The sequence below is a fragment of the Podarcis tiliguerta genome (assembly GCF_965153285.1).
Source record: "Podarcis tiliguerta genome assembly, chromosome: 1".
Taxonomy (NCBI): domain Eukaryota; kingdom Metazoa; phylum Chordata; class Lepidosauria; order Squamata; family Lacertidae; genus Podarcis; species Podarcis tiliguerta.
In genome coordinates, this window is record NC_139534.1 from 114,276,412 (window position 1) to 114,298,716 (window position 22,305).

The 22,305-nt window shown below is 42.2% G+C and overlaps 2 protein-coding genes across 4 annotated transcripts in view; one reads left to right on the forward strand and one right to left on the reverse strand.

Moving 5' to 3' along the window:
• The window catches only part of PPP4R4 (protein phosphatase 4 regulatory subunit 4), a 77,676-nt gene extending 69,109 nt beyond the window's left edge, over positions 1 to 8,567 (forward strand). Inside the window, exons 21-25 of one of the 2 annotated variants that reach the window (XM_083435214.1) lie at positions 289 to 366; positions 1,027 to 1,120; positions 2,728 to 2,795; positions 3,392 to 3,542; positions 7,497 to 8,567. In XM_083435214.1, coding sequence (XP_083291340.1) covers positions 289 to 366; positions 1,027 to 1,120; positions 2,728 to 2,795; positions 3,392 to 3,542; positions 7,497 to 7,521 — 416 coding nt within the window. In that variant the 3' untranslated portion in view covers positions 7,522 to 8,567. The remainder of the gene's footprint in view (positions 1 to 288; positions 367 to 1,026; positions 1,121 to 2,727; positions 2,796 to 3,391; positions 3,543 to 7,496) is intronic. The other variant, XM_083435213.1, reaches the window with a different exon arrangement.
• Positions 8,568 to 12,225: 3,658 nt separating this feature from the next.
• On the reverse strand, positions 12,226 to 21,092 carry SERPINA10 (serpin family A member 10). 2 transcript variants are annotated; one of them, XM_083427041.1, is made up of 5 exons: positions 20,850 to 21,092; positions 18,528 to 19,253; positions 14,908 to 15,181; positions 13,224 to 13,371; positions 12,226 to 12,440 (listed from the first exon to the last, which is right to left on the reverse strand). In XM_083427041.1, the coding sequence occupies exons 2-5, from the start codon at positions 19,225 to 19,227 to the stop codon at positions 12,249 to 12,251; spliced, it is 1,314 nt and encodes a 437-aa protein (XP_083283167.1). In that variant the 5' UTR covers positions 19,228 to 19,253; positions 20,850 to 21,092; the 3' UTR covers positions 12,226 to 12,248. The 2 variants fall into 2 exon arrangements, with proteins under 2 accessions (XP_083283167.1, XP_083283166.1); XM_083427040.1 differs by having other exon boundaries at positions 18,528 to 19,249; positions 20,850 to 20,927.
• Between the last annotated feature and the right edge of the window lie 1,213 nt (positions 21,093 to 22,305).

A 22,305-nucleotide genomic window follows, 5' to 3' on the forward strand; every position in this document is an offset into this window, starting at 1 on the left:
CAATTCATGTGCTGTAGCAGGAAAAATTCATATCTAAAACATCTGCAATAGATAGTGGTCTGCTCTTCAGTATAGTCACTTTCTGCTGTGATTGAAAGCATGGCATTGATACATTGATGGGACACGTGACAAATTTTACTCCGGGATAATGTATTATCCCATCTGTTTTCTTCTAGAGTTTCAATATGGTTGTGTGGTGTTTAAGATGTTATGACAGACTGTCATATTGCACAGTCTTTACCTCTTCAGTTAATCTGAGTGGAATGCTTAAAATGACCTTTGTTTTAGGTAGAGACAGTAAAGCATCAACAACTTTGGCCAAAACTATACCAATGTCTGTTTCCGGAAATCCGGGTGCTGCAGCAGGTAAGAAAAAGAACAAACACCTTTTGTCTGTTTTAAAATATATGTCCACACCACAATGAATATAAGAAAACACAGGTAGAAAACGCCAAGATAGACAGCTGAGTGGGCTCCAAACCCATTGAAGTTGCCAGGGCAGAGTTGAACAAATGGTGAACAGTAGGAGCCAAGATCCAAAGGTGCTCTATGAATTTCCCTGCTGTCTCACGCTTCCAGGAACAGGTGTCCTTGCAACCATAGCTTCTATATTCCCTGTGGCTGCCCACCCCTCTGCAGTTGTTGCTTGAACATCCTCCTTGTCCTTTAGCTAACTGGACAGTTTGGGTTTCAGGCAGCCTGCCTGCTGGCTCTGCTTCCGCAATCTCTCTCCTTAGGTTTCATGGCCATGTACCTGATACAAGTTTTTTCTGCTCCTTCTCCTTCAGTTATATCAGGCCCTGTGAATTCGGGTAACTGCTTACATGTTTTGACCAAAAATCACACAAAATTATAGATAGAGCTTTACGCCCAATGATGAAAACTGATTGCCAGAACTCCATCATGCTTTTCTAGGTCTCTGTTCCAATTGTTCTTTCCCTGCAGCGTGAATCCTCCTATTGTTGCCAGCAAATTATGTAATAAGCCCACAATAAATTGTGTTGGGGTTTTTTAATTGTCCCCTAGGCAAAGAAGTGAAAAAGTCAAAATTGGTTCGAAGCCAGTCTTTCAGTAGTCAAGCCTTGCACTCAAAATATGGAAACATAGACAAGTGTCCCAGGTATGTAATATTTATTTTTTCTATGTGTCTGTGACAGAGATGGCATTCCTATAGACCACTTTGGTTGTTCTTTATGGAAACGTACTTATCTTTCTCTAGTTGTATGCTAATAGCATGGTGTTATTCTTTAGTTGATTTCTAGAGAAATGATGGACAGTTAGGGATGGATGGATCAGACAATTTCCATTCTGCATTAGCTTGGCTAGCAGTCTATTCTTTCCCAGTTTTTTGCAGTTTTTTAAAAAGCACATCTAAACTATTATTGCTTTATATGCATTTTTCCTAATATGCATTTTGTGTGCCTCTTGTCTCAAAAACCAACATTTTGTGCACATGTTTGATCAAAAACCACACTGCAAAATTTGGAGAAGTGTGTAACCAATTGAAAGTTTCATTCTAATCCCCATGTAACTTCACATTGATTTCTCCTCCATCTGCAAGAACAGTAATAAACTGTAATGATACAGTGGTCATTTAGCAGAACCAGTCAGGGTTGAAAGTTACAGCCTGTTCTGGATGGAGTAGCACTTCTACTGACCAGGTTAGACACCTGGGGTACTTCTGGAGTCAGTTAGTATACCATTTGCACCCTTACATCACATGCCCTAGTTCTCAGTCGGTAGAACACAAGCCTCTTAATATGAGGGTGGTGGGTTTGAGCGCTACATTGGGGAAAGATTCCTGCATTTCAGGGGCTTGGACTAGATGATCCTTGTGGTCCCTTCCAACTCTACAATTCTAAGATTCCGTGCTATCTAGATGAGATGATTGGATCATGCTTTGTGTGGGGCTACCCCTAAAGAGTCTTCAGAAGCTTTAGCTGGCACAGAATCGCAACTGGGCCATGCCACCTTTATTAGTTACCAGTACAATTATGGGCACAAATTGAAGGTTCTGGTCACTATGTATAAAGTCCTAAACACTTGTGGCCATACCTGAAGGACTGTTTTCTTTCATGTGAAGCAGCCCACCTACCGTGTCCATCATTGGAGGACATATTCCATATCTGTCAGTTACCAGCGTTCTGATTGGCTGGGATGCAGGGCAGGTCCTTCTCTGTAGTGGGTTCCAGGTTGCAGAATTATCTTACCTTTAAGGCCCAGCATAGTAGCCTCAGTACTGATATTTATGGACCATTAGGATATTCTTGCACTGTTATGTCTTGCAGTTGTTTTATGTCTCTGCTGTATTTTGTGACCCATTAATTTGGTTCTCCCCTCCTTTAAAGCCTTTGTATTATTAACGTATTATAGATTGTTTTAGTTTCTGATGTGAGCTTCTGTGAAGATTTTTTAACTGAATAGCAGGATGCAAATGTTTTACAATAAATACATAATGGAGGTCCTGGTGTCAGCCTTTGTTGCTGCCAATTCACCAGGCACATTTGGGGAAAGAGGAAAGGAAAGGTGAAGGGAGGGGCTCATGGGAGAAGATTTGGTAGAAGTGCTTAGAATGGGATTTTAAATCATGCAAGTTCTTTTCCATTTGGGAAGGGAAATTATTTGTTATTTACCTGGGCCCATTCTGAAATGCGAGGGGGAGGGCCTGCCCATGGCTAATGATGGTTATGCTTTATAACATCATCACATATTTTTGTACCCCTTCAGCAAAAGTTCTTCAACAGGATATACTTCAGTCTCAGCAGTAGGAAAAGGTTCTATGTTCTCCTTTTCAGGTAAGCAGCTTGGTTACTTTTTGGGGGCGGGGGGAATGTGTTTATTAGAATTATTTTATTAGTTTCCCCTTGTGCTCAAAGACCTTTGGGGCCCATTGTCCTTAGCGCTGGCCAGACTGAAAAAAATAATCAAGCAGCAGATCTAATATGTAGAATAAGAGAGCAAGGAGAACAGGTATTTAAAGAAGAGTGGAAAAATTTTGTTGAGTATATTGAAAATAATTGTGCACAGTTGAAAACACGGGCAATATTAAAGTAAATTCAACAGTATAACATATATTGAAGTAATGTAAGATAGGAGAACAGAATTAGATGGATACACTGAAATATGCTGGAATGGTGAATAAGTTAAATGAAGCTTGGAAGGGGAGGGAGGGAAGTCAAAGAAGGTATGGTATAATAAAAGATAATTTGAAATGTAAATTATTTGAAAATTCAATTAAAATTATTTTTTTAAGAAATGAAATAAATAAACAAGTACACATGATCTTTATAAACATTCTGTACAAGCAGCTAACAAAATCACAGCTCTGGTAGCAACGGCTGCACCCACATACTGCCAATTACTGTGTTAACATTTCCTCCTTGACTTTCAGATGATTCCTTCCGTACTCGCTCTAGCAACCCCAGTGGGACTGCTGCGTTCTCCTCTGCTTCCACCTTACCATCCTCCTCTCGTAATACAAGTAATTCAGTTGATCAGAAGAGCAACGGGAGTAAAGAAAGCCATTCGCGGAAGGTTAGCTTGTAAGTGATCGACTAAAGTTAGGGCACAATTTTAAGGCTATTCAGCCTTAAAGTGAAAGGCTAATTTTCCATCCTTGAATTTTTAGTTAGTTAGCTTTTATGATGAGAATATTCTCCACGTAGACATTTCTGCAAGTATATGAGGAGCCTTGTTATTTAAAATTACTGCATTTACCCATAGCCTCGGGATCAGTAAGGAGCTGGTGGTTGCAGTAGATTTGCAGTTGTTGCCATGCCTATTCATTAATAGGACTGGACAAGGCAGAGCTAAGTTACATAGCAAATCAGAATTGAGCCCTCTGCTCTGGTATTTGATAATTTCTTATTGGGGAGGCTGTGCCTATTCTGTGGTTTTGAAAACTATTGCTATTTATTTCTTAAGGTTTATGTCCCTCTCTTCCTCTGATGGAGCGGCAAATATGTCCATTCTAAAACAATACAATCAAAACTTCAAAAAACAGTTTAAATGTGCAACCTTCCTTCCTTATTTTACCTTATTTCCTAAAATTATTGTTTCTCAAAATGGCTTACATCAATAATAAAGAGGGAGAGTGAAAGAAACAGGCCCTGCTATGAGAACTGCAAACTAACTACAAATATGGTGTTCTTGTTCCCTGGATGTAAGGAGAACTAGAATTCTGGCAGCCTGGCTAGCATGAGGGCTAGAATAATTTCTGCACCGAAGACGTTTCTATAAGTATATGTCTGTAAGGGATGGTAGGGAGAGTTCTACACTGCGAACAGTAATTTCCTCCTACCTGGTTTTCATTTTTATGATGAGGGTATTTTCTAATGATATTTTAATGCATTTTGTGTTTGTCTTATTGGATATATATTTTATTGATGTAAACTGCTTTGGGTTACTTCTTGCAGGGGGGGGGGGAGGAAACTATAAGGTTTTTAAAAAATAAAAAATTCACCCTCCATGGACTGTAATAGATGATTGTGCTGAGAATTTGTAACAGAATTCTTAGCACCTTCACTACACTACAATTCCTGGGATTATTTGGGGAAAGTCAACATAGGTTTGTCTAGTATAGCTAAACTTTGTGTGACTGCATCTGTGTGCCCCCAGTATATGAATGCTGGAAGGAGGTTAACTACCTGTAGATTTATGGATCAGAGAAATGTGAGATTCTAGAAGGCACATGTGTTCAGTGCACACACACGTGTTATTTAATCTGGTTTTGCTGGTTATGTATTATTTCCACCTGAAAATATGAGTGTTACACACGGTTGCACCCCAACGTATGTGTTTTGGTACTACTTAGCTCGGCGCACTGGGAATCCTCAGATATCTGAATCAGCCCTCTGCTACAGAAGGCCCATGAATTTCATTTCTAGCACATGGTAGAATGTGGAAGGGTTTCATCCAGCAAGGGCCTCAAACCCACAGGAGACCACACACAGGGGAGGTATTCTTCAGGGGGGCAGGAAGGAAGCACATACAAACTCATTGCTAAATGAGTTTGCGTTAAATGAGTCATCCTAGAATAGACGGCAGCCCTGAATCATAAACATGGGGATTAACAAAAGAATCTGTTCTGCTACTATTATGCTGGGCTTGGTTTTATTATCCTCTGTGTGTCTGCTCATTGTGAAGGGCTTTAGAAATTTTCTCTCAACATAATAGCTTACACTTACACTCCTACATGGCAACAGATTTGAATATATATCTGGAGAGGAATCAGGTGTCCTTACTTTGTAAGATGAATCACTGCAATATGGGTTAGGGCGAGAGTGTGCGTAATAATTTACCACATGGGCATACAGTGCTGAAGTACATGGCAACATTCTAATTAATTCCAGTAATTTAACATCTGCTCCCAAAAGACAGGTATCTTTAACGAGAAGTGAATTGTTCATGTATCAGTGATCTATAATGCTTCTTTTCATGTATACTTTAAGACACATTGCTCAGTGTTGGCTGAACACAGTGTGAGCTGGGAGGACTTGACTTTTCGGCCGAGCTCTGTTACCATCTTAAGTTTAAGGAAGGTAGTTGTTTTTAGGTCATATTTTCTCACAGTTTATGGAAACAAGTCCTTGCTGAAGACAAGATAAAGAACAGGAGTGGCAAACTACTTTGCCCCATAGACTGGGTCTTATCCCCCCCCTTTTGTTTTTGACCCCAAGACCACCATCCAATTGGGTCTGCAGCCTGGCAGTGGAATCTGTGGAAAGAGCTGTAGGGGAAAATACAGAGGTCTGAGATACACATCACCCCCTGGACCACCTCTGAGGAAGAACCCTTCCCTCAACTGAAGCAGAGCAGAACAGGAGGGAGGACTTTGGCATGCTTTAACAAATCCTGAGTCCTTAGCACTTGGGAGACATAAGTACAGCCCTGGGTTCCCTTTCCTGTTTCTGATCAGCATAGAACTACAATGAAGGAGTCATTTTGCGCCCCCCCCCCGAGATTGTCAAACAGTGAGGACAGAAAGTGAAAGGGGCGAAATTGCTCACTATAGCAAAGCCAGAGAGCAGGGCCAAAGTGTGATGGGGGATCAAATCATCTCCTCTCCAGATTGATCAAGGAGTGGGTGATTTCCATCTATGATGGCAGTGGCATGGGTGGAAAGATTTCAATAACTCTTTTCAGCCCCCGACATACAAATCATTCCTCCTCAGTCCTCAGATCAATCATCTGAAGAGGAGAAGGGGACAATAAGCCCTCTCCTTCCCTGATCAACACAGATCAGATGAGGAAGGCAGAGGTGTGTGTGTGTGTGTGTGTGTGTGTGTGTGTGTGTGTGTGTGTGCATGCCTCCAATATGTGGTTTATGGCTAAGATCAAGTGAGCTAATGGTTAGACTTGGGTGTGCCCAGTGGAGTTGTTGACTTTCCCACCTCACTGAACAAAAGAGACACAGACCTATGCTTTGCAACAAAGGGTGTTTACGAAAACCCCAGTTTCCAAAGCAGTTTCATGCATGCTATGATGTGCTACTTCCCCCCAGCTGTGCAGAACTAGAAGTGCAGTTCTTTGGATCCCAGCCAAAGAGTTTAGAAAGTCAGTCTTAGTTGCTGCCAAGGCATCAGCCTCTAGCTGGGAGAAACAAAGATGTAATAGCTGGTTAACCACTTGAAATGGCCCTTCCAGATGACACTGAGCATATGCACAGGGAGGTGGGGAACAGAACATTCTTATCCCTCACCACTGCCATGCCATAGTTTCCACCATAGACTGTATGTTGTATTCAGGGATACTTAATGGGTTTTTATGCTCTGTGGCTCCTCTTTTGAATCAGGAGGAAATGTATTGCCAAGGCACAGTTTGACTAAGGGCCCCATATGGACCAGTGTGAAATTTAGAAGCAGATTGCATCCTGCCTACTTTGAACTGTTGATCAGTTTTTAAAAACTGATGAGAAATAATACTGCGATAGCTCATATTTCTAATAAAATACTCTGCAATAATAGATTTAGCCCTTTCTAGATTGTTGCCTCAGTTGTGGCCCCAATGTGTGCCTTTGTTTAGCAAATGCGAATTTCCACGCTCATTTCAAAGTATGGAATGGTGGAATCAATACCAAAGAATGCATTCATTGATTGATTCTCTGCATAGAAACAGATGTGCAAGTCCTTTTACGTGAGGGAGAATTCCATCTGCATTTGGGAAGCCAGACTTCTGTACACCAAAGCCTTTATGGTGGCCAAGGTGACATTGGAGGGATGCAGGAATGGGACACAGAGACACCAAAGTTGAGGCACGGATATCATACCTTCTTGTTCTAGTCAGGAGAGGAGAATGGCTTTGGGTTTCTACCTTGCAATAAATGTGTTGAGGATCACAAAGTCCATAGGATAGGAAATAAATTTTAAAATATGACTGTACTAAGTCAGTATTTTTCCCCCCATTCATATACTTAAAAGCAGTGAAGTTCAACAGTTCTGCTTTATTCTATTCCAATATGACTTGTGTGATTTGGGTTCTTTTGTTTTTGCCTGAAGGAAAAACAGGAAATCAAACTCCTAGAGCTGGTGAAAAAAAGGATGCACACCAAAGACCATTGGAGGCAACGTGGATGAAGGATTGGCAGGAGTTGGAGTAAAATCTTGAACAATAAGGACCAGAGAGGAGAGACTGACTGCATCTCACAATGTTAACATCTTCTGTCAGTTAAATAAATTCCTATGTTGTAAAATATCTTCATAGAAATAATGTAATATGTGCAGAATTCCAATGTTGTAAGTGAAGTGTTTAATTCAATGTTACTTTAGCAATGTGCTTAAAAACTGCTGCAGCTAAAGAGACAGGGTTTTACCTCCCCTTCCTCCCTCTCAATTATGCCTTTTAATAGTTCAGGTTCTTCAAATTGGAATACAAGTGCCCCCTACTTTAAAATATACTTATTTATGAGTGTAGGGCTCCTACTATATATTTGCTATGGAAATAGGACCATATAGGTGAAATTGCTCTGCATATAGGATTAACCGACCAAGTAACATCTTATCTCTGAAAAAAAGCTTTAGTATTGAACCTGGAAGCATGGACAAAGAAATATTGAGTAGTCATTTACAATACCGTTGTGCTATAATTTTAAGTAAGATTGCTTACCTGGTGTATACAAATTCTCAAGAGGGTTTTCCTTTCACCTTTTAATAAGAACAAATACCTCCAAAAATGCATACAAATGATTATTCATGAGTTTCATATCTCAGTTTCGTTGTATAAATACTTTGTTTTAACTTCTAGTATTTCAGGTTGTAGTTTCTCTTTATCCAACACTTTAGAAATAATGCAATCTAGTTTTTAATTAGTTGTTATTTCAAGCTATCATGCTTTTAGCTATGTCAACGGCATTTTGTTTGTATTCATCCTAACATTTCTATCAAAATTTGCCTGCAACATGCAGTTCTATTTAAAAAGTTCTATTTATGCCAATACTTGAGAGAGACTGTATGAAGCTATTGTCAGCTTCTCTATTTCAGAAATGCAATCAGCAAAACTATATTGATATCAGAAATCTGTTTTTTAAAATATATTGGTGTATGATAAAGATAATCTAATTTGTGAATGAATATGTGTGTGGTTACTTTTTACAATGTGGAATAATGAATGCTTTACGCACAATAAAACGTAGGATATGAAAGTACTTGCATGTTTTGGGTGGGAGAGATCTAATTTTTGCAATTAAGAAGTGCAGTTGAGACATAAAGACATTGATCCTATGTTCACTATACCAGCGGCTCTGGCTCCAGGCCTAACATTATTGTAATATTTTACATTTCTATAACCAAAGGCTGATAAAGGGATGGGTTAGTTTCGGTTTCTCTTATTTTTCCACTCTTGAGTTCAGTTTTCCGCATAAGTTTCTTGATTTATTTATTTTCAAGTCTTCATGGAGGTTCATCAGCATTTTAGAGCAAATTTCTCCCAGTACACACATTTTTGTGTACAATCTTGCCCAATGCAATTCTTTCCCCAGAACGGTTTCTCCTAATATAATGCACTTTTGTAGGATTTTCATTAATATATTTTCATTAACAATTTAAACGTCACCACCGTATATGCATTTCTGTACATGTTATCGGGCTGGAAAACCGTACCACACCATATGGAGAAGTCTGAATTGCAAACCAGTGCCTTTGGCTTTCCCATTGTGGCTAGCAAGAGGAAGTCCGGGTCACAGAGTCCGGCGGTGTGAGCACTACCTTCACACCCAATAGTCATAATCCTTGCTCATAACATTGATATGGGTATGAGAAAATCTTTTGGCAAGGAATATAGATGGGAGCCACAAGAATAAGGTAGAAGATGCTGCACCAGCAGGGTGACACAGAGCCAATCCATGAAATGCCAATGGATACAAGGGATTTAAGATTCACCCTGGGAAGTTGCAACTGTGGCTTCTACAGGGCAAAGGACACCTTAGTGGTTTGGGTGACAACAGTAATTTTAGATGGGGAAAGGAAGGTGTATGGAGATAAACCCTGATCTAGCTGGTTCTCAAATAGCTCAGTTGGTTAGAGCGTGGTGCTGGTAGCACCAAGGTTGCAGGTTCAATCCCTGTAAGGGACAGCGGCATAATCCTGCATTGCAGGGAGTTGGACTAGATGATCCCGAGGCTCCTTTCCAACTCTAATCTATGATTCCCTCTCAGCATGCAAAAGATCGGTGCCTTTTTGGTAATATTTGAGAGTCCAAGCGCAGCAGCAGCAGCAGATAGGTGGGGTGGGAATGTCTTTGAACTGGCATGTAAAGACGGGAGGAATTAAAATATTTGTACCTACAGAACAGGAACTATCACTGCAAAAACCAAACATTGTGAAAATTTGGTGCAGCGTCAATACAGTCTAATACTGAAAGAGATTTCTGGGGTGTTGCAGCCCAGCTTTAGAAGGTGTGTGGTGGTCCCTATCTCCTGCCTCCCAGGTTTAAAGTGACATGAAGAGTTAACATATGCTTACTTGCAGCATATGTAGTGAACCAGCATGGCAAAGCCCCTGGACCAATAGCCTCAGGAGATTAGCCAGCTCATCCTCGGGGTGCCTTATCCTCATTTATCACATTCCACCACACCTCCCTCCCACTTATTAGGATGATGTCCCTGTCTGCTGGTTGGTTTTTCCACGCTATCCCTTCATCCCCTCCTACCCTCCACTAAAGATGGTCAAATCTGTCGATTTCAGTTCCTCTCCGTTTCTCATTTATCCACTCTTCAGTTCATTTCTCCACATGTCGGCATCATGCAAATGCATTGGCACTTTAGTGTGAAGTTCTGCATATATCTCCTCTTATGAGCTGGGAGAGGGTCATTCTGGATGCCCCCCCCCCCATGTCGCTTCATATTCTCGGGCTCTTGTATCTGTGAAGCTTGAATGTAAAAGGGACCGCTCAAACTAGTCCCTGGCAAGGTAATGGCTTTAGCTGGCCAGTTCACTGCTCATCAGCATCTCAAAGAATGAGCCAAGTGATGGAGCTCTCCCAGAGGCGGGATAAGCATTTCCCCACTCCCCTCATCTGGCTGGAGAGCATGTGAACCTAGGTAGAAGAACAATAGTCACAGCATTTTGTGAGAGTGTTGGTGCTGACCTTTAAAGCCCTAAATGGCCCTGGTCCAGTATACCTGAAGAAGCGTCTCCACTCCCATTGTTCAGGTCCAGCTCCAAGGGCCTTCTGGCGGTTCCCTCACTGCAAGAAGAGAGGTTACAGGGAACCAGGCAGAGGGCTTTCTCAGTAGTGGTGCCCGCCCTGTGGAACGCCCTCCTATCAGATGTCAAGGAAATAAACAACTATCTGACTTTTCGAAGACATCTGAAGGCAACCTGTTTAGGGAAGTTTTTAATGTTTAATGTTTTATTCTGTTCTATTATTCTGTTGGGAGCCACCCAGAGTGGCTGGGGAAACCCAGTCAGATGGGCGGGGTATTATTATTATTAATAATAATAATAATAATAATAATAATAATAATAATAATAATTAGAGCTGGCAGACTGGATGCTAGTGACAGAGAAACACACATTGGATTGGTGCTGGATTTTGGTGCTCCCCTGGAAACCTAAAGCTGTTGTTGTGTTAATACTGTGAGCCCCTCTATCCTCTGCTCAGGTTGTGTATATGTATAAATAAAGCCAATATATCCTAAAGACACCACAGTCTGCTTCATTCCAAGGCAACCGAGCCAAATAAGGGCAGGAACCCCTGGAGTGGCTCAGAGATTGGGGTGTCATGGAATGACATTTTTGCAAAGCAATTTGCTATAATATGCGTTCCTTAATGTTAACGTTCAGAAATACATGCATTTGACCTTTGAACATGCATATGTTTACTTGACTGAGAACAGCAGTGCAAATTTTGGAGAAGTGTGAATATCGAATTCAGCTTCTGAGATCTAGCTAGTGCTCGGGTGGCAATGCAACAGGCAAGGTTCAGACCTCCATCCTTGGGATGTTTGTGTATGTTTGTTGAACATCTGATGCATGGCCTCATCAGAAAGACATCTGTGGTGAATAACAAATGGAGGGGGGGGGGAGAGGTTCCCTGGCTGCTAACCCTTGTGAGAAAAAGCAACAACATAGCTGAACTATCAGTGTCTTTATTGAGCAGCATTAGGAGCAGAACGAGTTCTGACTGCAGTTCTTCTCAGGCATTATTTGCATGAATGGGACAAGTGTGGTGAAAGGGGCTGTGTTTGTGGAATGCCCGCCTCATCCCCAGAGCTGCGTGGCTTCTCTCACTGTCATGTTGGGATGCCTGAATCAGGAAGACAGCTTTAAACGTGGAGACTCTAACGTGTGATCTAGAACCCTGAGCACCTGGGATTCTGCACCACACAAGAAGCTTCTGCATGCAGGAGAGGCTCCCTGCTTCAGGAATTATGGTCCACTGTGGTGATAGTTATGGTGGAAGAGGGAGGACCCAACCCCAAGGCTAGGGCTAAATATGCATCCTCTCATCTCCTTTCCCCACATGGCCCCTTTCACATGAGTAAGACCTGCAAGCTCCTCTTTGCAGGTGTTGCGGAGATGCAAACAGCACCTTTAGAGGCAAAGAGCAGCTGTCTCCAATCGAACCATTTGTAGGAAGGAAAGAGCTGATCTCTTCCCTGTGTGCTGTGGTCCCAAACACCAGCTTTTTTTTCTGGAAGAGGAAATGCAATAAACACAGTTTGAAAAGAGGCATGCTTAATGTAACCTGTAGCTCAACCCATAAAGGACCACTAAAAGAAGTCGGAGCAAATAGAAACGTGTGGCTTTTATTCACAGCTCTGTAGGGTCGATAACTCTGCCAAGGAACAGCAATGCATTTATGCTCGCTTCATAGATCATAAAAAGGAACGGCCGGTTCACACGGATGACTGGCGGCAGCGAGTATGCCATGATTTCTGACCCACTGGCAGCTACAGCTTCGGTCCCCCACTCATCCACTTCAATAGCTGCTCTTTGGAGAACCTGAGAATGTTGGAAATGGATGAGGTTTCATAGTAAAGCAGCCTGCATTTCATGCAACACTGATCTCCATTGGTCATGTTAGCTGGAGCTGATGGGAGTTGTAGTCCAATATCATGGGGGTCATTAGAGATTTATATGAGAACAGGACTTCAGCCATTGTTGAAGCAGCTTCAAATAGCACAACCGTTGCCAACGTGCTTCCCTCAAGTTTGGGGGGTTGGACTACAGAACATCTAGAGGGCATCAGGAGGGCAAAGGCTGAGATAGCAAGTTCAGAAAGGTGATTTTTGCCAGCACCATGGCAAAGAGAGAAGGTACGAATCTTCTGCTTAAACTGCACCCTCTCTTGGTCTCTCAAGGCTGCCCCACCACTGCAATTAATATAACAAAAACTTTTATGTTAATTGCAGTCATGTCCCATTCCACACAACTGCAACAAGGTTCTGCACACAGATGGCTCTTTGGGATTGGGTCCTGCAAAAGCGAAAACACCTCAAATCCAGCACGGGAGTCTGCAAGTTATTGGGTAGGTCAGAGATACCTACCCACCAAAGCAATCTAAGCAGCATCACTTGATTGCTTTAAGATCCTAGTTTCCATTCTCTTTTCCTGCCTCCAAATGGGTGATCAGCATTGTCTAATCTGGCAATGCCAATCTTCTTCCCAGCACACTGATACTAAACAAATGCTACCCAGCGGTGTGCCTGGATCTCAATGTTGGGGCTGTTGTGTCTTGTGAAATGGGGTAGCATGCACTTCTGCAGGAAAAGTGGTCACACTTACCTGGGATACTTTGACATCTCTCTCATTTGTGAGGTGGCTGAGGTCTGCTTCATTGGAGAAAAGATCTTTAATTCCCAGATCTTGAAGTAATTGATGCATGTGGTATTTCTGGTCTAGCTTGAACTTTGGAAAGTAAATGTCCATTTTCCTGTAATGCAAATAATCAATATTTGGTGATGAATGTAAGTTGAGTGGAGATTGTGCATAAAAACTGCTCATTGTGCACATCGACTGGTCAGCTATGAAGAATGGGCATAAATGAACATTGACAAACAGGTATGGTTGCCATATTCCCCAAAGTGAATATCCATACAAAAGTTGCTGAGCTTTCATTTGCGGGGGTGACGTGGGGGGTCAAAGTTGTTCAGTTGTGTGTGTTTTCCCCCCAAAGTTGTTGAGCTTTTAATGGACTTTTCTGGGTTTGTTGAATATTTTTTAAAAATAAAACCCTACTTGCCCTACATCCGGGTTTTCCTAGACATTTTGCTGATTCACAGAAATCCCCTCTGGACTCCATTTTCAAGCCCGTTTCCCAGCTTTGTCCAGGGAAATCTGGCAGCTCTACCAGCAGGGGATTTTGTTTATTGCCCTCTCAGTCTGCATACTCTCTGAATGAACTCAAGGAATATGCAAATCAATGAATGTTGCTTGGTCAGTGTGCATATTCTTCTCTTGGAGACTGCACATTCACCCATCAATGTGTATAATATATTATCTAAAAGACTTGGCATATCCACTGATGCAGTTGACTCGCAACTTATGCACATTTAACTTGAGTGAATAAAAAAAGAGAGAGGATGCGGGGGGCGGGGCGGGGAATATCGGCAATCCTCCCTCCACCATTGCACTCAACTTGGGAGAGCATTTGGAGGTATAAGGAGAGTGTTTGGTGGCCTTGGGAAGGTGTTCAGAAGTGCAGGGAGAGTGTTTTGACTATACACGATTTTGGCTTTATGCACTATCCCCAGAATGGTAACCCCTGTGTAGGGGAGTCAACTATATCATTCAGAGAAAGTGGACTTTGACAAACATAAAATCCCTTAATGTAGTTCATTTGTTCATACAAGTGTTCATTTGTGATGCGGGGAGCCATGGGAAATGTAACTTCTATGATTCCCATAATCTCTGCATACTGTAGGAAGTTTGGGCCTAGATACAGGAATACACACACACACACACACAAACACACACAATTTTTAAAAATATAATTATATTTAATATTATATCTATCATCTATCTATCATCTATCTATCTATCTATCTATCTATCATCTATCTATCTATCTATCATCTATCTATCTATCATCTATCTGTCTGTCTATCTATCTATATCTATCTATCTATCTATCTATCTATCTATCTATCTATCATCTATCTATCATCTATCTATCTATCTATCTATCTATCTATCTATCTATCATCTATCATCTATCTATCTATCATCTATGTATCTATCTATCATCTATATCTGTTTTTGTGGTCCAGTGCTTGATCATTTCCCAGAAGAAGTGAAAGCAAAGAACTTGTCTTTGTGGAAAAGGTGACAAGCTCCAGGGATCCATCATAGTTAAACCCCTTTCCTTCCTTATTCAGGTACATTGCCCTCTTTCTTTCCTTCTCCTTTGAATATTCTAGCTTGCATCAATCTAGCATCATAGCAACAAAAAGCACAACATTTCCTGTACCTGCTATTCATGGTCCTAAGCCAAGACTCCACCAGCTCATTTGTTAAATGGTCTTCAATGGACATAAAATCAGCGCCCTTCTCAGGTATGACGACCAGCATGTGTGCGCTCCCTTTGTATGGGAGCTTCAGCACGACACAGCTCAAGCTCTTATCAAACGTGATGGCAACCCTCTCTGTCTTGGACATCATCGGCACTTGGACAGTCCTGTAATTGTTAATATAGAAGGTGGCCAGTTCTGTGTGCTTGGGAGGAAACGGGTGTAGCCAGTTGCCTGAGAATAGACACAGAAACACAACCATTTATTCTATAATGCTGACATAATCCACATCAGCTGCAGGAAACTTCAAGGACAATCTGGACAAAGCCAAGTCCCCATTGATTGCCATTTCAGCATGTGCTTAACCCTTCCGCTGAAATGAATGGGATTTCAAAGCATGTAACTTTGGCATGGTTGATCACTGCTTTTCTAATATAGTTCCTGGTGTATAGCCCTCAAAGGCAGCTCCTTCCAAGGCATGCCTCCATTGGCCATACTTCTTACATATTTTTGTCGTGATGAAAGGTGTGCTTGAAGTGTGATGATGCCTCAGGCTTATATGAGGGGGGAGTATATGTTGGGATACTGCCAGGGAGACGGAGGCATCAGGCAGGCCCCCAGTTATCTCCGGACGATCACCAGTCTCCCGTGGAACAGCATCAGTCAATTAGCGACACAAGCCTCAGAGACATTCTAAGACCCGTGCACACCCTTTCAGCAGAGTCTCCACAACGGAAGATGCAGACAGGAGAGCATATTTACAGCTTTATTCAACGTGGATCAGAACAAAGGGAAAACATAACTGCTTGCCTCCGTGTCCAGGAAAACAGCCAGAACAAAAACTATATACAAAACGGAAGTTCCCAGTGAGAAGCTGGGAATAAACAGGCATGTGATACACAACAATCATGCCTGATCCTTTAAGGTGGAACGGAACTATCCTAACAGTATGGAGATGGGGGTTGTGTGTGCATGTGCAGGAACTAGCTTATTGGGCAAAAATAAGGTTTACATTCATTGCTGTTCCCACTTTTGCCTCTGGTCCTGCCTGGAAAATTGCCCAGAAGGAAATGTGGCTTTTGGGTTATCATAACACCTTCAAAAGTCTCTTGTTTGTCCCCACCCTGAACAGTTGGCTAGGTAGCTCAGTTGATTAGAGCATGGTGCTGATAAGTTGCAGGTTTGATCCCCCGAAGGGACAACTGCATATTGGTTGGACTGGGTGATCCTCAGGTTCCTTTCCGATTCTATGATTCTATGACATCTTTTTCTCCCCACTCCACATAGTTTCTCTTCTTCTCTATGAGTCACCTTTTAGACCTCCCAGGCTTGCCCTTTCAATCGCAGAAGGGGTGCCATCCTGCATACTTGTAGGTTGCTTAAAGCCCACCGAAGCCAATGGAGCTTCTGTAGCCTCCCTGCGCTCAAGATAGCTCTATCTTCTTTTTCTCTCATCAGCACACTTTATCGCAACTCAACAATTAGTGAAGGAGTGAAAAATCAGAACAGGAGCTAAAAATATAGAAGAGAGAAATTAGGGGATATTTAATTGCAGTGTATTTTTGGTTGCCATGGAGCCCTTTGAAAATATTCCTGACAAGCAACACCCAGTGGCTGGAAACATTCCTTGCAGTCTTTTTCTCCACTTATTAAAAGGGTCGACAGAAATGGAGGGAGGACGCAGATGGCCTTGATTTTTGCCAATGTGTGAAATTCTGCAATAGCAAAGAGGGCCCACGTGGGTCCGCATCTATATGACATCCCAAGAGATGTGCTGATGACCACCAACCTGGATGACTTTGAAAGAGGATCAGGACAAATTCATGGAGGAGAAAGGCTCTCAATGGCTACAAGGCATGATGATGATGTTCTACCTTATGGTTGGAGCCGCTGCACTTCTGAATGACAATTGCTGGGAATCACAATTGAGAAGAGTGATATTGGCACCTGGCTGGTCGCTGGATGCTGAACTAGACGAGCCTTTGGAATGACTCAAGAGGACTTTTTTTTTATGTTCCCAACAAAACACAGTGCCAGACCCACCGGTTTCCTCTCTGAAAGTCATGTAAGTTCATGGACACCACTTCATCTTGTGGGAGAAAACTCCTTAGTATCTTCAAGTAGCACATCTTTAAACTTTGAATCCACTCCCACAAGAGACAGTGACAGCTGCCAACCTGTATGGCTTTAAAAGAGGATTAGAGACATTCATGTAGGATACAGCTATTAATAACTACCAGTCATGATGGCTATATTCTGCCTTCACTGTATGCCTGTGAATACCAGTTGCAGCTGTTGCACTCACATCCTGCTTGCAAGCTTCCCATTGGCCTCTGGCCACTGTGAGACCAGAATGCTACATTTAGATGGGCCATGGGCCTGATCCTGCAGGGCTCTTCTTGTATTTTTATGTTATGTTCTTATGAGAGGACCAGCTCCTACATTGAAAACTGCAGGGAGAGCTGCAATGGACACGCACACATTTTAAGAATCCTATTTTCACTTCCTGAAATTCATTGAATACGTGGGAGGAGAGAACTCCTCTTACAACTTCCACCTTCTGCATGGAGGTCAGGGGCAGACTGCAAGCAGAACATGACTTCACCCTGAGTGTGGTTTGAAGGTTCACATAGCTACACTACATTGGTGAGGGATGACTGGTCACTCCTGTTTCATAGATTTGGTTACAGTGGTACCTCTGGATACTAACAGAATCCGTTCCGGATCCCCGTTAGCCTCCTGAAACGAACGTAACCCACGCCCGTGCGGGTCGTGATTCGCCGCTTCCGCGCATGTGCATGTCATTTTAACCATCTGCGCATGCGTGAGTGGCAAAACCCGGAAGTAACGTGTTCTGCTACTTCCGGGTCGCCGTGGAGGTCAACCCAAAAGCGCTTAACCCGAAGCATATTTAATCCGAGGTATGACTGTACTGCTTTTTGGGGCAATTATGGCAACAATGCTAGCTTCAGATACATAGATTTCTCTGGAATAGCCCTAGTCTAGGGATGGGCAGCTGGTCCCTAAAGCCCCTTAATGAGAAGCAGCTGACCCTTCAGGTGCCAATAAAGGAACGAGAGAGATAAGAGAAAAGGAATTAATGTGGTGATAAGACTTGCATGCCCTCCAACATTTCTCCAATGAAAGTAGAAATGTTGAGTGCTATTTTTCTAGAAAAGGAAGTGCTGGAACTCACCATGAACACCTCCCTCATTCTCTTAGAATGGCAATGGCGCCCACCTAAGAGGGGCCAGAACTGAGTTCTGGTGAGTTCTGGCTGAAAAAAAAGCCCTGGGGACAGCCTATTCCATACCCTCCAACATTTCTCCGATGAAAATAGGTATGTCCTAAGGAAAAGTAGGACATAGTGGGATCAAATAAGAAACCAGAATGGCTTCTGTAAATTTGGGACTGTCCCTGGAAAATAGGGACACTTGGAGTGTCTGGTCTTGCTGGTAATGTAGAATGGCAGGCAGAAAGACTCTTCCATAAACCTAGCTGTTAACCACAGCTCTGTTCACCTCTCTTAAGAAGCGAAACAAAAAACAGCAAAGATATCTATGATCACAATAATTGTTACCTTTAAAGAGAATGCAGTTCACCAGGATGATTCTAGCCTGGTGATCGACTTCATCAAACAAGCTAGGGATTTTCCCTCTTGTCTTTTGTTTCACATGTTGGTTGATGGCGTTCTTGGCATGAGTAGAGTTGCGGAAATCAACCGTCAGAAACTCCATATCGAAGTATCGCTTGGACAAGTTGCGGAAGACGTCCTTGATCTGGAAGCCTTTCTGGACAAAAGAGAAGCTGTCCTGCAAAAGAGTGAACTCCTTGTTCTTGGCGAGGCTGACACTTAGCTGCTGGAACAAAGATGGCAGCCGGTTCTCTTTGTCATCCAGAAGGTGGAGGTTTAGAGTCTGAAGCATTTGTTGGTGCGTCTCCCCTTCAGAAGCCAGCAAGAAGGCTGCCAAAGCAAACGACAAGGACGATGGGGAAAAGAACACATTGTTGTCATGCTTCAGGGCTATTTTTCTGTAGAGATTGAATCCAAAATTGGTGTTCTTTTCTGTGAAGTTGCGCATGGAGGACTCCGGCACAAACTCTTCCCCAGATGGATCTGGCACAGTATTATGTAGGGATAGTTTATCAGTGTCATTGAAAGGCCAGAGGTTTAGGATGATACTCTGCTCTGTCTCCATCCCTGAAACACCAGCTGTTTCATTTGATAAGCACATGCCAGCCCACAGTTCAAGTAAGACAAGAAAAAAGGCAGATTTCATGTTGGAGTACAGCAATGAACTTCTTTCTGGTGAATAAAGTGAAAATAGGTTAGAGAAATGGATGAAGATGCTTTATTTTTGCAGTCCCAGAATTTTTGATCCCAGAATGTCCCGCTTTTCCTTAGGGCACCCCTATTTTCATCAGAGAAACATTGGAGGGTATGGAGTTATGCAATGCCTGAGCCAAGGAGATGAGTAACTATATAACCCTTAGATGACATCTGAAGGCTGTCTTGTAGAGTGAGGTTTGGAATGTTTAATGTTTTATTATGTTTTTATATATGTACATTGGAATCCACTCAGAGTGCCTAGGTCAACTCAGTCAGATGGGCAGGGTACAACAACAACAACAACAACAACTGAATAGGACATCCCTATTTTCATCAGAGAAATGTTGGAGGATATATTTATCCCATGCATCATACTCATATCTAATCTTTTCTCCAAGATTGGCTTCCTTAACCTGGGGTTCCCAGATATTGGTGGACTCCAAATCCCACCAACCTTGCCCATTGGTCATGCTAACTGAGAATGATGGGAGTTGGAGGCCAACAACTTCTGAGCATCCTAATTCAGAAAAGGCTCCTCTAAGGTTACATTCACATTATAAATTTACAGCACATTCCCAACCCAAGAATCCTGGGAACTGTAATTTACCCATCACAGAGCTACAATTCCCAGCACATTTAACAAACTGTGTATGGTATGTACACAGCCTAAGATTAAATAGCCCCTCCATTTTACCCTTGTAGCCACCCAAGCCACTTGCCGAGTTTAATTCTGCTCTTAAATACTTAGTGACTGAGTTTTTAATTCTTAGTTTGAAGCTGAACAATGTGAATGCAAATGGAAGGACCCCTGCAATGCCAGTCTCAAATAGGTATAACAATGACATTCTGATTAGATGAAAAATTAAAAATGGGGCATTCTAGGAGTGGGCTTTGGAATATACCTGAACTGTTTTAGAGGCACATTCGTAATAACGTGGGTTAGAAAGCAGGGTCTCCCTCCTTCAAGGCTCCCAGAGGAAGAAGGAGATATGTGAATGCAGAATAAGAAAAGAGCTTGGTTTTAAATATTGCTTAGCTTGAATGTAAACGACACAGCCTTAGGGATACCAGTCTGAGAATGTTTTAAAGAGTCACATGGCAAGCATTAAGAAAGCATCGCCTGAGACTCTGGAGAGCTGCTGCCAAAGTAGACAGCACTGGGCTAGGTGGACAAATAGCCTAACCTGGTATATAGCAGCTTCCTATTTTTGGTACAGCTATTCCAAGCAAATAGTGCAGTTCCATAATTTATTGTAATGTAAGGCATTAATCCCAAACTTTTTAAGGATTTACCAATGGCATGCCACCACTGTAGATGCATCTTCTTAGAGGGATTGCTTTTGGAACAACAAAAAAGTTCAAAAATACAGAGGAGAATCCCTGTGGAGCTATTCACATTTCCCCTTAAGAGTAGTAAGGCATTCAAAAGTAGGAGATACGTTTTGAACTGCCCTAAAACACACACAAACCCTCAGGGTTTAAAATACAGCAGTGAATTAACTAGTGACCACTTTCAATTGACCTCCCTTCCATTATATTCTTTTAAAATGAATTTAGTTTTTCAAATCTTACCAACGGGACAGCTTCTCTCTTACTTTTCTGACTCCCGTGCAAATCAAGTTGCAATGTTATTATTCCAAATGAGTGAGATCCTGAGGTAAATATTTGCCATTCCAAAGTGTAGCTTCATACCTTTGTCTGTTGCAAATTAACTAAAGGACAAACAGGACATATGACTTCCAGAGAAGGACTAAGTGCTGTAATGCCAGGCAGGTTCCAGTAAGCGACATGTGGAGTTAAAAGAAGAGCATGAAAGGGCTTTCAAGAAGTTTAACGTAAACACTTCTGAAAGGCAACACCAAAGTCGGTTTCCTGTCCACATGCTTGGAAGAACAGAGTGGTTTTGGTAGGTATAAAGCACTGGTTCTCAAGGACATGCACCTCAGAGCTTTGAAAGAACACTTCTCCCTCAGCTGGCTTCCCTTGCACAAACAATCTTGGGGTATTATTATTATTATTATTATTATTATTATTATTATTATTACTAGGCATTTTGAAATGCTTATCGTAAATTATTATTATTAATAGGCATTTTAAACGTTTATCATAAAACTGAAAACTATCTTAAAATACTGTGGGAGCAAGAAAGTCAGGAACAGCAAAATCTAATCTCAGGGGCAAGGGAGTTCCACAGGCTTGGGCCCAATACAATGTATCCATGCCTTCTAGTATCCATGAGCCACGGGGGACCATCAAAGGAGACTCCCCCAAAGATCTCAGTAGTTGGGCCAGGATATAAAGAAACAGGTGGTCCTGGAACTATGTTGTTAAGGGCTTCGTAAGAACCTTGAAAAGACCCTGTAGCAAAAGGGAAGCCAATCTAAGCATCTAAGCATCAGACCTATGTGCTGGCAATGGTCTTCTGAAAGAGCACTAATGAAGTAGTGTGTGACCTAAGTTGCATTACCCATAATCACTGTAATGGGGACCTTCCTCAGCCGGAGCCCAGAGAGAAAGAGCAGACTAGTGTGCCTATCTCAGTAGCACTGAGCTCACCTTTCCTTACTCCCCACTGAGTCCAGGCTACCTTGGGGACCACCTGAACCCTTGAATCCCAGCTTGACCACTGAGATTATCTGTAGAAGCATTGCTGGTTGCGCCAAATTGGTGAGGCTCATTTGACATCAACACAAAACCAAGCCTTCTGTGTTATTGGCCCGTTCTGCCAATAGAGATTCAGCAGCTGCCTTCTCCACTAAACTTCTTCATCACCACCATCATCTGAACAGTCTCTGTGTGGCGGGACCAGGATGATAAAATTGAACTGGAGTCTTTAGAAAAGTTAGGCCTTGAACCCAGTTACAAGATTAACAATAGGCGTTAGAGCACATCGGCTGCAGCCTTTTACAAGAGGGAGGGGGGCTCACACTCAAAAGCTGGTGGCAATAAGCTTTAAGATTAAACACCATTTCATTTTTAAAATATGTATCTTTTGAAAACAGCTGGATATGCCATTTTAAATGGCTTG